This window comes from Seriola dumerili, unplaced genomic scaffold, assembly GCF_002260705.1.
Source record: "Seriola dumerili isolate Sdu_G_001 unplaced genomic scaffold, Sdu_1.0 BDQW01000110.1, whole genome shotgun sequence".
Taxonomy (NCBI): Eukaryota; Metazoa; Chordata; class Actinopteri; order Carangiformes; family Carangidae; genus Seriola; species Seriola dumerili.
In genome coordinates, this window is record NW_019174365.1 from 3,617,172 (window position 1) to 3,629,843 (window position 12,672).

The 12,672-nt window shown below is 39.0% G+C and overlaps 2 protein-coding genes across 2 annotated transcripts; one reads left to right on the forward strand and one right to left on the reverse strand.

Annotated features, from left to right (window-relative positions):
* Positions 1-629: 629 nt before the first annotated feature.
* Positions 630-1,595, reverse strand: LOC111223411 (guanine nucleotide-binding protein G(T) subunit gamma-T1-like). The gene is made up of 3 exons (XM_022747539.1): positions 1,528-1,595; positions 1,294-1,392; positions 630-1,084 (listed from the first exon to the last, which is right to left on the reverse strand). Exons 2-3 carry the CDS (start codon positions 1,387-1,389, stop codon positions 959-961), a joined length of 222 nt encoding a protein of 73 aa, XP_022603260.1. The 5' UTR covers positions 1,390-1,392; positions 1,528-1,595; the 3' UTR covers positions 630-958.
* A 1,074-nt stretch (positions 1,596-2,669) lies between these two features.
* Positions 2,670-5,001, forward strand: tfpi2 (tissue factor pathway inhibitor 2). The gene is made up of 5 exons (XM_022747537.1): positions 2,670-2,815; positions 3,018-3,188; positions 3,433-3,612; positions 3,918-4,091; positions 4,540-5,001. The coding sequence occupies exons 1-5, from the start codon at positions 2,692-2,694 to the stop codon at positions 4,626-4,628; spliced, it is 738 nt and encodes a 245-aa protein (XP_022603258.1). The 5' UTR covers positions 2,670-2,691; the 3' UTR covers positions 4,629-5,001.
* Positions 5,002-12,672: the final 7,671 nt, after the last annotated feature.

Below are 12,672 nucleotides of genomic sequence, written 5' to 3' on the forward strand. Positions count from 1 at the left end.
GATGTCACTCTTTATCACAGTGGGAGTGATGACACATTCACTATTCAATGTGGTACAAAGGGTCATAAATAAAAATGCCTCATTTTAAGTGTTATATTTAAGTGGACTATGGTTTTTATGTAATTTTTTATACCATCCCATACATTCTATTCTATTAATTTTTTATGGTGTTAAAAGCAATCAATATCAAGTCTTGAAACATCTAGTTGTGTAAAATTTATCACATTCTTCAAATTTCCCTTATTGTTTTGAGGCAATGTACTTTTAAATCATTCTTTGATGACACTGCATCATCATGCAATGATAATGTGGAGCAATGACAACAATTTGATAATGTTCACTAAAATCTCTAACAACTTTCAAGAGTCTGCTGATTGATTTTTTTCAGAAATGAAAGGAAAGAAATACCTGCCTGGTACTCCAGGAGGAATACATCCAAAAATCTAAAGCTGCACAGCAAAGAGCAAAAGAAAATTTGCAAAATATTTGATATTTACCTTGATGTGTGCAACAAAATGATAGAAAATTTATGAAAAAAAGTTCAGAAAACTCTAAATGTATGTAAACTGAGTTATGAAGATGTATCTATAGCTCTACCCTGTCATGAACAGTGAACGATGGAGACAGGCTGAGTTATAAACAAGCAATTTAATAACAGTTGCTTCTGTGTATGAAACCACATTTCCATTTGCTCAGACTATGTACACCACATGAGAAGCATTATATAACCCTTGCAAAATACAACTCTTTTATATTGCATCTTTTCAAGGAATAAAATTATAAGGTTACAAATCTGGCCAAAATATGGGGAGACGTTTACATGGGAACTCGTGAAGTTTTATCAATTCTTTCTTTATGATGTCCTTCTAGTCTTCTCAGTCTGCAAATCCTTTTTATGAGGGGAGGGAGAATGTCCTTGGGTGCTAATCTGAGATATGAAAAGCTCCTCAGGTCCAGTCTAGCAGATGACACAGCCACCTTTCTCCTTGAAGGGGTTCTTCTCCTCTGAAATGCCTTTGACAAGGGTGTCCTCCTCCACTCCCTCCTGAATGTAGTCCTTGATTTCTTCACAGCATTTAGATGTCTGGAGTGATCAGACAAAGGTGTTAAGACAGTTTTATCCAGCAATTTATTCCAGTTTTAAACACTCGTCCTGGAGAAATTAATTGCACTTTGTGTAATTGCATTCAAACAGGTAGACATCATGGATAAAAGTCTAGAAACCTACTTTATTCACTGGTATTTTTAAAAACAAAACAATGACATACTCATCACCTAGAATGAAGAACTTACCAACCACCGCTCTAGTTTCACTTCAATTTTAAGCTGGTTAACTTCCATTACAGCCTTATCCTTGTCCGTCAGATCGTCTACGTTTATGACCGGCATTCTCTGTTAAAAAAAGAAAAATTCACAGTTTTTTTTGCAAAATATTCACCCTCTTGTGACCAATATAAAAAATCTTGAATGATTTTACCTCACTATTTAAAATAAAATGTCATAGAAAAAGAATAGGAATGGACTTACGGACGCTTACAGGGAGCAGTCCTTCACTCCCAGAATCCTGCTGAAGAATCCCTCTCCACTCCCTCAATCTGGGTTATAAAGTAATCAGCATAAACAATCCTAATCCGCTAATCTGATTAAACAAGGCCCCAGTGTATGATCCAGCCACTATCTCAATAAGAAGGGGATGACTCACACAGGTGTCTGTTGGGGTCTGAATTATATGTAAAAACAAGAAACTGTATTTATTATGTTGCAGATTAAATTTGGGTTTTCGCTGCTATCGTGGCTCCGTTCTCTCTATAAATCCAGATATGGGTTAAAGGATGGTGCCTCATGTATCAGGTCACTTTGATAAGATGACTAATCGGTATTTAGCCTACACCTGTCAAGGTGGAGACACATCACTGTCCTGAACGTGAGTGCATGGCAGTTTTCCAACAACATAGAGACAACCTTCCATTAACTGTAATAACTGGACTGGATTCTGCATTAGAAACCCCCCCCCCCAAAGAGCTACATCCGTCTGAGCCTTCAGTTTCAGATAATTCTGCTTTCAGTTCTAAGAAAGGGGGAACTTGAGTGTTAAGTGGAACATGGCTTTAAAGAATGTTGGAGGCAGTTACAATCATTAAACACTAAATAGAGAGGGAAGTTAGAGGGACAAGTGTGTTTGTTTGTGTGTGTGTGTGTGTGTGTGTGTGAGAGAGTGGATTCAGATCCAGTCTGACTGGTGTGTGGTGGGAACTTGGCCTGATGCATCAGACAAGTGAGATCTGGTAGTATTACACAAGAGTGTCTGTCCCTTGTAGACAACACTTGCTCTGTGAAAATTTGACAGGGGGATGCAGAGTAAGGCTACTGGATGTCACCATCATCATCGTCATCATCGTCATCATCATCATCATCATTGATATCAGTGACCAGATAGAGTGTGGTGTCCGACTTCCCCCAAAAGAGAGGAAACTTACTCTCCTGCCACTGCAATTGAGTTAAGCATACTTAGTCACTAGGCTTCATTCATTGTAACACTAACGCAATCACTATTACGATAAAATATCGATGAGTGATGTCATTGATGAACTCGTCACCTCTCTAATCCAGTTCTTCAGTATTTTGGAAACGAGTCATTACTCTCCGCCCCTACAATTCCACTGGGAAACAGCTGCTCAACTATAAAAGTGGATGTGGTCGACAGCGCGGAAAAGACCGGAGAGTTGGAGCAAAAGTTACACAATGGAGTTTTGCATATTCGCGCTATTTACGCTTTTCTCCTCATTTTACAACGTGTTGGCGTTGTCGCCTAAAGGTAAGCGATGCGGAGGAACTAAAAGTATTTTCCTGATCTGCTCAGTTTGTTTTTACGGGACATCATCACTTAATCTCGGGTGTAAGACCTTGTTGTTGTGAGTTTTAAATAGAGCTTAACGCGCAGCAGTGTTTGCAGCTTAATTACCTTATTGCTCTGTGGTGGTTTCGTGTTTCTTCAACCATAACCTTGGTGCTTTCAGGCGTGTGCCTCCTTCAAGTGGACGAGGGACCCTGCAGAGGAGAAATCGAGCGCTACCACTACAACACAATCACGCAAAAGTGCGAGATTTTCTACTATGGAGGGTGCCAAGGGAATGCCAACAATTTCAAGAGCTATCAGGAGTGCCAGAAGACATGTTTCAGAATTCCAAGTAAGTTGTAAATGTGATGAGCGTACACATTATTTGTTTGATAGTGACCCTCACCACCTCTGAAACCTGTCGAATGTGAGTGCTGGGTGTGGTTTTACTCTTTGTGTTGTATATGAATACTAAGAAAATCATTGATGTAGATTTGATTGCGGTCCAGTTAATGTTATGTTGTTATGTTAACATTTTGTTATACCTCTTAATCCAACCCCAATCTCAAATTTTGTCCTTTTGTTTTTCTCCACAGAGATCCCCCAGATCTGCAGGTTTCCTAAACAGGTGGGACCATGCCGGGCCCTCTTCCGCAGATACTTCTTCAACATGACCACCATGCAGTGCGAGATCTTTTATTACGGTGGCTGTCAGGGGAACTCCAATCGCTTCCAAGACCTTACCTCTTGCATGGAGTACTGCAGTCCACAAAAAAGTTAGTAGAAACTTAAGCACCCACTGTAGCCACTGAGTAATCCTGATGTCATGCACAGTGGCTCCCTGCACGCATGGACTCTGTGTGTGGAAATAGTCTTGCTAAACACTGTCACACCTGACATGACTTGATTTCAAAACGTTGAAGGAGGAACAATCAAGAATTTCAGGTGTGATTAAGTGAAAGAGAATGTTTGATTAATCTGATGGAAAAAAAAAAATCAAAAACTAAATTTTTCTGATTGTGCTCCTCTTCAGAGACTGTGATCGGTGGTCTCATTGTCTGCTTTGTGGTTTATCTTACAGCTATTCCTGTGCTCTGCCTGGACACTCTGGACAAAGGGAAGTGTTCAGCCTCCATAACTCGATACTACTACAACACAGCCACCAAGATGTGTGAGGAGTTCACCTACACAGGCTGCGGAGGGAGCAGCAACAACTTTGTCTCGAGACAGAGCTGCATGGACGTGTGTACTAAAGGTGTGCGAATATGAGTATTGATGGATGCATGTGGCGAAAGTTTCACTGTCCACACTGAAAGCTTGTAATTGGAGATGATCATTTGAGGAGAATTTGCAGAGTCCTAATTCCGTAATTACAGTATTTGGAGCTGCAATCAGGCCACCTGTTGGTTTAAATTTGGAGAGAATTCAGAAAGTCGTAGGGGAACTGGGAAGAGACCAAATAATGCTTGGCTGATTTCATTATCAGGCTTAAAAAGTGCCTGGCATGTGAAGAAACCATTAGTACACACTTAGGGATGATGTCCTCTAAACCATTTTTGCACTACAGCCAGTCATTAAATTATGACAGAGAGGAAACCACAGAAAATCTGGCTCCAGCTTAATTATAGTATAGAAAGTCAACAAGCATTCGAATTACAGGCTATCATACTAATCAGTTGTCATACACTTTTTTTGTGTTCCAGGAGGGAAAAAGCACACAGGCCAAGGAAAAATTCGTCGCATGAGACGGAATAGAAATAATCACATCTTTCGTGCAAGGCAAAATGTCTGACACCTCTCACTTCTAAGTGTGTTCTCACGGATGCTCACTGGGACAAGCCCTTAATGTAAGCTAACATGTATTAAACTGGCTTTGTTTATGCCAAAAAAATTGTGACCAGGTTCTTTGTTGATACCGGAAGAGCCTTCAAGTGGCACATACAGACTGTATTGGTATTTGTCATGCCTTAAAAGCAAATTTTTCAAATGTTTTTACTGATTTTACTGTATGCTGTTGATGAAGTCTGTTACTACTGCACTAATGTTCCTGACTGTGTGTTTTTGATACTGTATGTATGTAATGTATGTTTTGTATAAGTAATACAATATAACAGTGAACTGTTTTATAAGCACATTTTTTGATAAAATATACATTTTATAAAGTATTGGGGCATTTATTACACTTTTATGCTGCTGAAGTTGGTATCTAAGTGTATTGTGTTTTTTTTTCAATATTTAACTAACTCAGAATGAGTTGAGAGCAACTTCTTCAACCCCTGCAATGTCAAGAGAGTCTTTTTTTTTTAACTTCTATCAAAGCACAACACCACTGCACCCAAACAAAACAATACAAATACAGAAAACAGGTAAGGCTGGTTTCCTCACTTTCTCTGCCACTTTCACTTTATCTCTGTGCCTCTCTTCCATTCCTTACTAATGCTGCTGTCTTCCCTTCTTATCTGCTAATACTTTGCGAGGCACTCAAGCCTATCTCGGTTGCCTCAGTGTAGCCTTGAATCAGGGTGGAGGCGATCCTGAAGCAGCGAATGGTACTGTGGCAGGTTCATTTGAACGTTGCTGCATGTATAGAAGACAGGGAGCTGCAGGTTTACAAAATGTGTATCCTGAGCCTCCAGCAATGTGTTCAGAAATGATGTAGTTACAGTGAAATTCACACAAATAATTGACACAAAGTGGAATATATCCATGTATAAATGCAATATTTTTAGTTTCTTTTTGGTTAGTTCTCAGTATTCTCAGATATACTTTATGTGGCATAGGAGAAATCATTGTTGTTTATCCTCATTGAGGAAGACAGGCTATTAATTTCAAAGCACTCTGTGTTTTTACCATATCCTGACAGTCCTAAATCTGTGCTTTGTTCCATCTATTATAATAGAATAGTTGAGGCGCTGTGTGATTTTTCAGACAATAAATATTTATGGAAGATATCAAAGGAAACTGCTCACCCATCTGGCTTGGCTATAAATAGCAATAAAAGGTAATACATCTGGCTAGGCCCTGTGCTATTAAGAACCAAAGCTAAATCATCTATTAGGTAGCAATATGAGAGAGGATGTCATCCTAACAGTCTGTGCCCAGGTTCTCAAAAGCTACATAACCTTGAAATCATCAATGCTTGCTTGTGATGGAACAGGTGGCTCTGGAAATTGAGGTGAAGCTTCTTTTGACTTCCTGTCCTTTTAAGGTAAACTTTTTTCTGTCCTGCCTGCACTTTTCAATCAATAAAAATACAAATAATGGTGAATTTAAGCGGGGCGGAGAGCAGCAGAGCAGAAGCGATGCGTTGATTCTCATCCAGTATCTGTTAGTAGTAATTCATGACTCCCTTAAACTGCAAAATAAAGGCTGATAGACATATGAACAGTTTTTTTTAATGAAAGTAAGTCTAATGTTCACTCTTTCTGTTTAAGCAACATTTCATATCAATATTGACCACCATGATAACAAGTCATTTGTTTAGAATCTAATCACACCTTGTCACATATTCTTATGGTTTGTTCTAATCACCAAACAACATGATAAATGTTTGAGATGGTACAAACAGACTCAGTGGTTTACATTTAATTATAACAAAGCTCTGTCTTGGACCATTAATGGGTGGCAATATAATACTGATTGTAAAAGATTTTCAGTTTAGTTCATCCTGCTCTGGTTATTTCATTAGCTGCAGTACATTAGGCTGTGTAATTTTGTCTCATTCTCAATGGTGATTGATTGGACTTTACATTGAAACATGGCTCTCATTTAAAATGAGATTAATTCTATGCAGGGGGCTGCCTTGCATCATTTCTCAAATAGTGACGTTGTTGTGATTTTATAAGTTCTAAGTTACTGCACTAATTTTAAACTATCATCATGTCCAATGATTTTGTACTGTAATGTGGTTGAATTCACTGTTAAATGCTAAACACTTGAAGTATGCTAATTAAACATTTAACATGACTCCAAATGATCATAACATGCTGTAGGTGTGTGTGTGTGTGTGTGTGTGTGTGTGTGTGTGTGTGTGTGTGGGGGGGGGTATCTCAAACGCCCCCTGGTGGCAGATTCACATATCTGATAAATATCAAAAAGAAACAAAAAAGCTACTTTGGTACAAATAAATACAAATATGTGTAAATATATTCTATTGTTAGTTATAATAAAAAACTGTTTATTGTAAAACCTGAGCCACTTTCTGACTGTTTTAATTAAACAAATACAGTGCAGATAGGACAGATTTTGCAGCCACTTGTATTTACTGTGTGTTTCAGAATACTAGAGCAACCCACACCATACAGTTCAGCACTCAGCAGCATTTATTCCACTACAGTCTGTTTCTGTAGGTGGTTTTTGTTTTGCTGAAATGCCTTCAGAGTGCTCTCACAGCTTTGGCAGCATAGTAGTCTAAAAACCACCGGGTGGAGATCCAGCTACATGGTTTACAAATTTCTCTCAGAGTTCTGGAACAGAACGGAATCATCTTGGGTTTCTGACATTGGTCAAGAAGTAACTGAATATTTAAAAGATACATTTCCCCAGAGGAAAACTATATCCGAAGTTTTTTGCCGTAGACAAATCAATCTTGTTCAGTGTCTGCAAAGCCAGAAACAGGAAATCCATTATAGTTATTTGTGATATTATCGACAAAAAATATAGCCTTGTCTATAGATTGATGGGCTACTTTGTTATTGCTCATAAAAACTTCCTTGATAATATTACAGGATGTGAGCATGATGGTGCAGAATAAAAGATGTCAGGTTGCATACATCTACCAGTTTTAATCAGAATCATTTTTATTCACATACCTTTGGAATAATATTGGAGTCAAAATTTACCATATTTCACTACAAAAAAAAAAAAAAAAGGCAGAGGGACACCAGGACCATACAGGGGGCAACAGCCAATCAGGTGAGAGGCGAGAACTAACAAGTAGGCTCATGGACAACAGGTGTGCAGACTGTGGGCTGCCTCCACACAGTACTTGCTGCTTTGTGCTCACTCCATGTGGCTGGAACTGCTGGTCATACTTGTGGCTCTGGTAAGCCAAACCTGTTGTTTTATTAATTGATATATGTCCATTTTTATATTATAGTATGATTGTTTGGGTATTGTAGGGGTGCCCCCGAGATATTGTTTTAAATAATTTATTTTAGTGGGCTTCCATGACTGTCTGTAATTGTAACACTGCTCTGTTTGTTCACAGGCAAGGCACTGACTGCCGTTTATATTACTATTAGATATTTTATAGTTTTATAGTTTAGGTTAGTTTTAATCCTGTTTATGTGTTTTAGTGCTGCTGTGGTTGGGGGGGCCTCCAGTCCAGCGTGTGGTTGATGCGCTGGGAGTTCACTCACTTTTGATGGTGATCTGTTTTGTGGTGTATTATTAGTGCAGTGTTTTAAGTGTGTTTTGGTTTGTCTTATTTTTCACAGGTAAAATACTCCCAGTGTCCCACCAGTGGTTGGTTGGCTTCCTTGCTGTGGCACAATTCTTTTTATTTACTTTTACATTTTAAGGAAATGCTCTAATAAATGTCATGGCAGCTAACCCACACTGACTGTTGTGACCTCGTCATTGAAGCCCTTGTGTCTCATTCCTCTGTGTTACACAGAATTATGTTTTTCCTGATTTCCTTTACTGTTTGTAACATCTTCACCTTTTGAATTACATATTAACATTACAATTTGAGGATCGGGACCCATAAGTTGGGACTAAATAATTGTAGTCAGCATGTTTGGTTTCATCTAGAGCTAAAAAAAGATCAAACCTGCTGATAGAAACTGAACCAAGGAGCAAAAGACTGCATCCAAATTGAACAGAATTTTTATTTTGGTCCACCATTTCTGGGATGTCAGCGTTTGGTCTGTTTAAACTGTAGACCAAACATGTCAGCTGGCTTCCCTTCCCTGTCCCGACATGGCATCAGAGTTTCCCCAACATTCATCACCCTCTGCTGGGTAAAATGGAACGTCTCTACCCCTTCCACTCACACGTCTAAGATTGATGTGTCTGGTGATGAGAATCTGGGCTGTTCCTCACTGTCCATCCGGCTGCCAAACACATGTAGCTGCTGTATAATTAAACAAGTCAGACGACTCCATACTTGAGCTTCTGAGATGTTTTGGAAGCCTTCGCAGGTACAGATTGCCAATTGATTCCCAGAGAAATGCCAACTAGAGGAGATTAATTTGTCAACATATGTGTTGTGTGTGGACATGCATGTAAAAGCTCACTAATAGTCATTACACTTCCTTACCCGCACACCCCGCTTCTAGTCCTAATGTAATTTCACCCTGCCTTGGCTCCAGTCACAGCGCAGTAATTGATTTTTGAGGTGAATACTAATTTCTCCAGTTTCTGTGTCCAGCTCAGGTTTTGTTAATAGATTATTGAGCATTTTAACAAAATACTGACAAAATTCTACCTTGCTGTCCACAGAGCATGGCCTTTACTGTAACAATCACACCGTGCTTTTATTGTTGGGGAATAGCATCTCTTTTGTAGCAGATGACTCATAGCTGTGAATAAATCCACTGCTTTCACCCTCCTGCAAATGTGCCAGAATCCTTTTTCATCAAGGCTGGGAAGATTAAAAATGATTTGAGCAGAACAAACATACACGTGCCCATTTTTCCCTAGGCTGTACAGTGATTATTTTCTTCCAGCAGAGTTGAAAAGTGCTAAAATAAAACAAAGAAAGAAAGAAAGATATCACTCTGAGCTGGAGAGTCTTCCTCCTCCTCTTCGATTGTACGCTTCAGTTACCAGCTTCCCACAGCCCAAAGACTTTATGTCAAGCTCCCGTTCAGCAGTTCTCTGCAGTCTCATCAGCTTAACACATTGGCACAATTGAATATGCTGCTTGATAATGGGATTTTAATATATATTACATTTAGGAAAGCTGACCCACCACATGCTAAACCATGATGGGGGTTGAACAGGAGTGCTGAAAAAGTCCTGAATAAGCAGGCTGTAAGCAAACTGGAGGTGGGGAACAATCTGTCTTTTGTGATACCTGCTGCAAAACCAAAACTGGACATATTTTTGGTAATTGAATGGGCATTACAGATGCCACTGTGTTCACTGGCTAGTTGCTAACTTTGGCATTAAAATGCACAGTGGTGTTATCTGAACTTTTCAGATGAAATCTGTCCCTCTCCTTTTTGTGGCTAGAGGTTGATTAGAGCCATGTGACTGAACCAAAGCAGTTAATCTGTGGGTCAGAAAACCAAAACAGTGACCTGAGAACATAAACACTGAGAAGCTAAAACGCAGCATTGAGCTGAGAAGAACTACAGAGTTGGTTGATAATTATCTGTGGTTGCTATGAGCAAGCACCACTAGTCTTTTGATACATTGATAATACAAACAAATTGATTACTGCAGCTTTAATATTAAAAAAAGTATTCATTATTAGAATTGATTAACATTGTTTCAATAGTACTGTTCAATCTTTCCTTAAACTGAACGGCAGAGTGAGGAAGCAAAGTGATTATGTCATTCAGAGACAAATCCCGGTGCTGCTCCATTGAAAATAAAGAATGCTTTGACAGCATTCATAGTGGTTTTTCTGGGGTACGGGCACATTTCCCGATTCACAGCTGGAAGCCTATGACACACGATGACATTTAAAGATGAAACGTCTCGTAAAAACACTCAGTGAACCCACAGAGTCAGTAACAAATTCATTACCAACTCCAAAAACCATCATCCATTGACATCAATCATTCAGATTTTATGTTTGTATTTCCAGCTGAGACAGCAAAGAGTTGTCTGTGTTTGTAGATTATGAGTTTTCAGCACAAAATCAATGGAAATACGCAATCTTATTTTATTTTTAATTGGATATGCAGTGATTGCTCTTGAAAAGATATGAAAGCAATTGTACGTTTGTTAGAAACTGTATCTAGCGTGCTTCCGATCTCTCTTGTAGGGCGCATAATTATCAGAATCACACCCCATAGTCTTTAACCTTTGATGGGAACAATCATTCCAGGTTTTCTGTATCTCCAAGACAAAAAAAATAATTACATTCCTTCATGCCAGGATATGGTGCAGTGACATCCTATTAAATACAAACCATGCACAGACGCCGCCAGCACTGGCCCCCAAACTTACATGGCCTTTTCTCCAGCATCATTTTCCTCTAGATTCACCACACAGCATGTCCCACAAAACAGGCGCCTCTCCAGCTCCATTTTCCTCATTCATCCTCCACCTTCCATCATCACCACCACTGACCATAATGAAGGGGTTCTGTGAAGAGGACTTGCTTTTTCATGGAAGTGTCCTCTAACCACAATACCATCTGTAGCACAACTTCAAATGTGAGGTTCTGCCAGAAGTGATTTCTGACATGACTATTGCATGTTCAGAATGAATTTTGTCCCAGTGTGAATTAACTGAAAGAAACTGAAAAAAAAGAGACAAATTTGTCACTGACAATCAAAATATGGATTTATTCTCCTTCCCTGCCCAGAAATTCATGTTCTATATTAGGTAGTATGATTTAGGGGTAATTTAATTAACTTATGTGAGCAGACATACGTGAGCTGACAAAGGCAATGTTGTTTTCAACGTTGGAAGATTACTAACATTCCCAAGTAGATTGTGTTTGTCCACTCCTGTCCCTCTCCCGGGTGGATGTTCTGTCTTTTCTGCGGGTTTCGAAGGCAGCGCCGCTTGTTTTTCGGATCTCCTGGCTTTAGAGACGACAGGCTCATCATGTCTTTCACAGTTATAATGTGTCATAAATATGCAGCTACATGTCCACCACTGACTTGCCTGTCTGAGTTTGTTTGTGTGTATGTGTGCATGAGATGAAGAGAAATGAGTGTTAAATTTGTGACGAGGAGAGATGCGGACAAACAGCTGGTTGCGTTGTAATTAAGTGTAAAGACAAAGTTCTGGAAGAAAAAGAGACAACACTGAGAAAACACTTCCTGTTTTTTTTAAGTTGTTAGTTCCACAGATGTTTTCTGTTTTATACACCAACATTTGTATGGCGGTTAACTTGATATTCGACAATATCTGCCAACATCTCATCAGTTGTCCACTGGAAATCAACTTGGCCTGCAGTTTTGTCAAATAAACAAAGAGGCTGTTGTGTGTGATTCTCGTGTTGATATGCATTACAGTTGATGATGTAGAAGCGGGGACAGGGCAGTAGGGTGCTGCAGTAATGATGCAGATTTCTCAGTTATTATCACATCAGTAAAAGGTTTCCTGTGTCTCCATCATGCCTGAATTATGGTCATATTCTGCTGATGAGAAGACCATTAGAGAGTCAGTCACTGACAAAAGCATATCCTTTAGATATTAGTTTCTCTGCCCTCATAAATCTGAGTTTAAGACGTCTATGCACAAGCAAGATTTTGTGACATCACAGGTGAAAATCATAATCCAAATGTAGCCTAGGAGATATGGTAAATAGTTGCACTTTTGAAATAAAAAATATTCACTTATTGGTAGGTTTTCAATGATGGACAAAATGTAAATGTAAGACTGTTTAAAAAGGTAATTGAACTTGTTATGCACAATATTTGTATATCTGATGTCTTAAGGGGGTCTTTAAGGTTCCCTGCCCAGAGACTGAAAGTAGCCTAGTGCAACTGACAACATCTAAGTTGATCACCTAATAGTGTGATACCTATGCAAAGAGGTCACTTTACTGTACTGTTTAATGTTAGCTGCACTAAGGGGGGTAAGAAAAAAACGCTCCTATGTTACGTTATCAAGGTCATTTTAAAGTCACCACACAAACTGTGCTTTACCACATTATAATTTGTCTTTATGCTTTTTTTTTTTTAACAGCGGTGTACTGAGAAGTG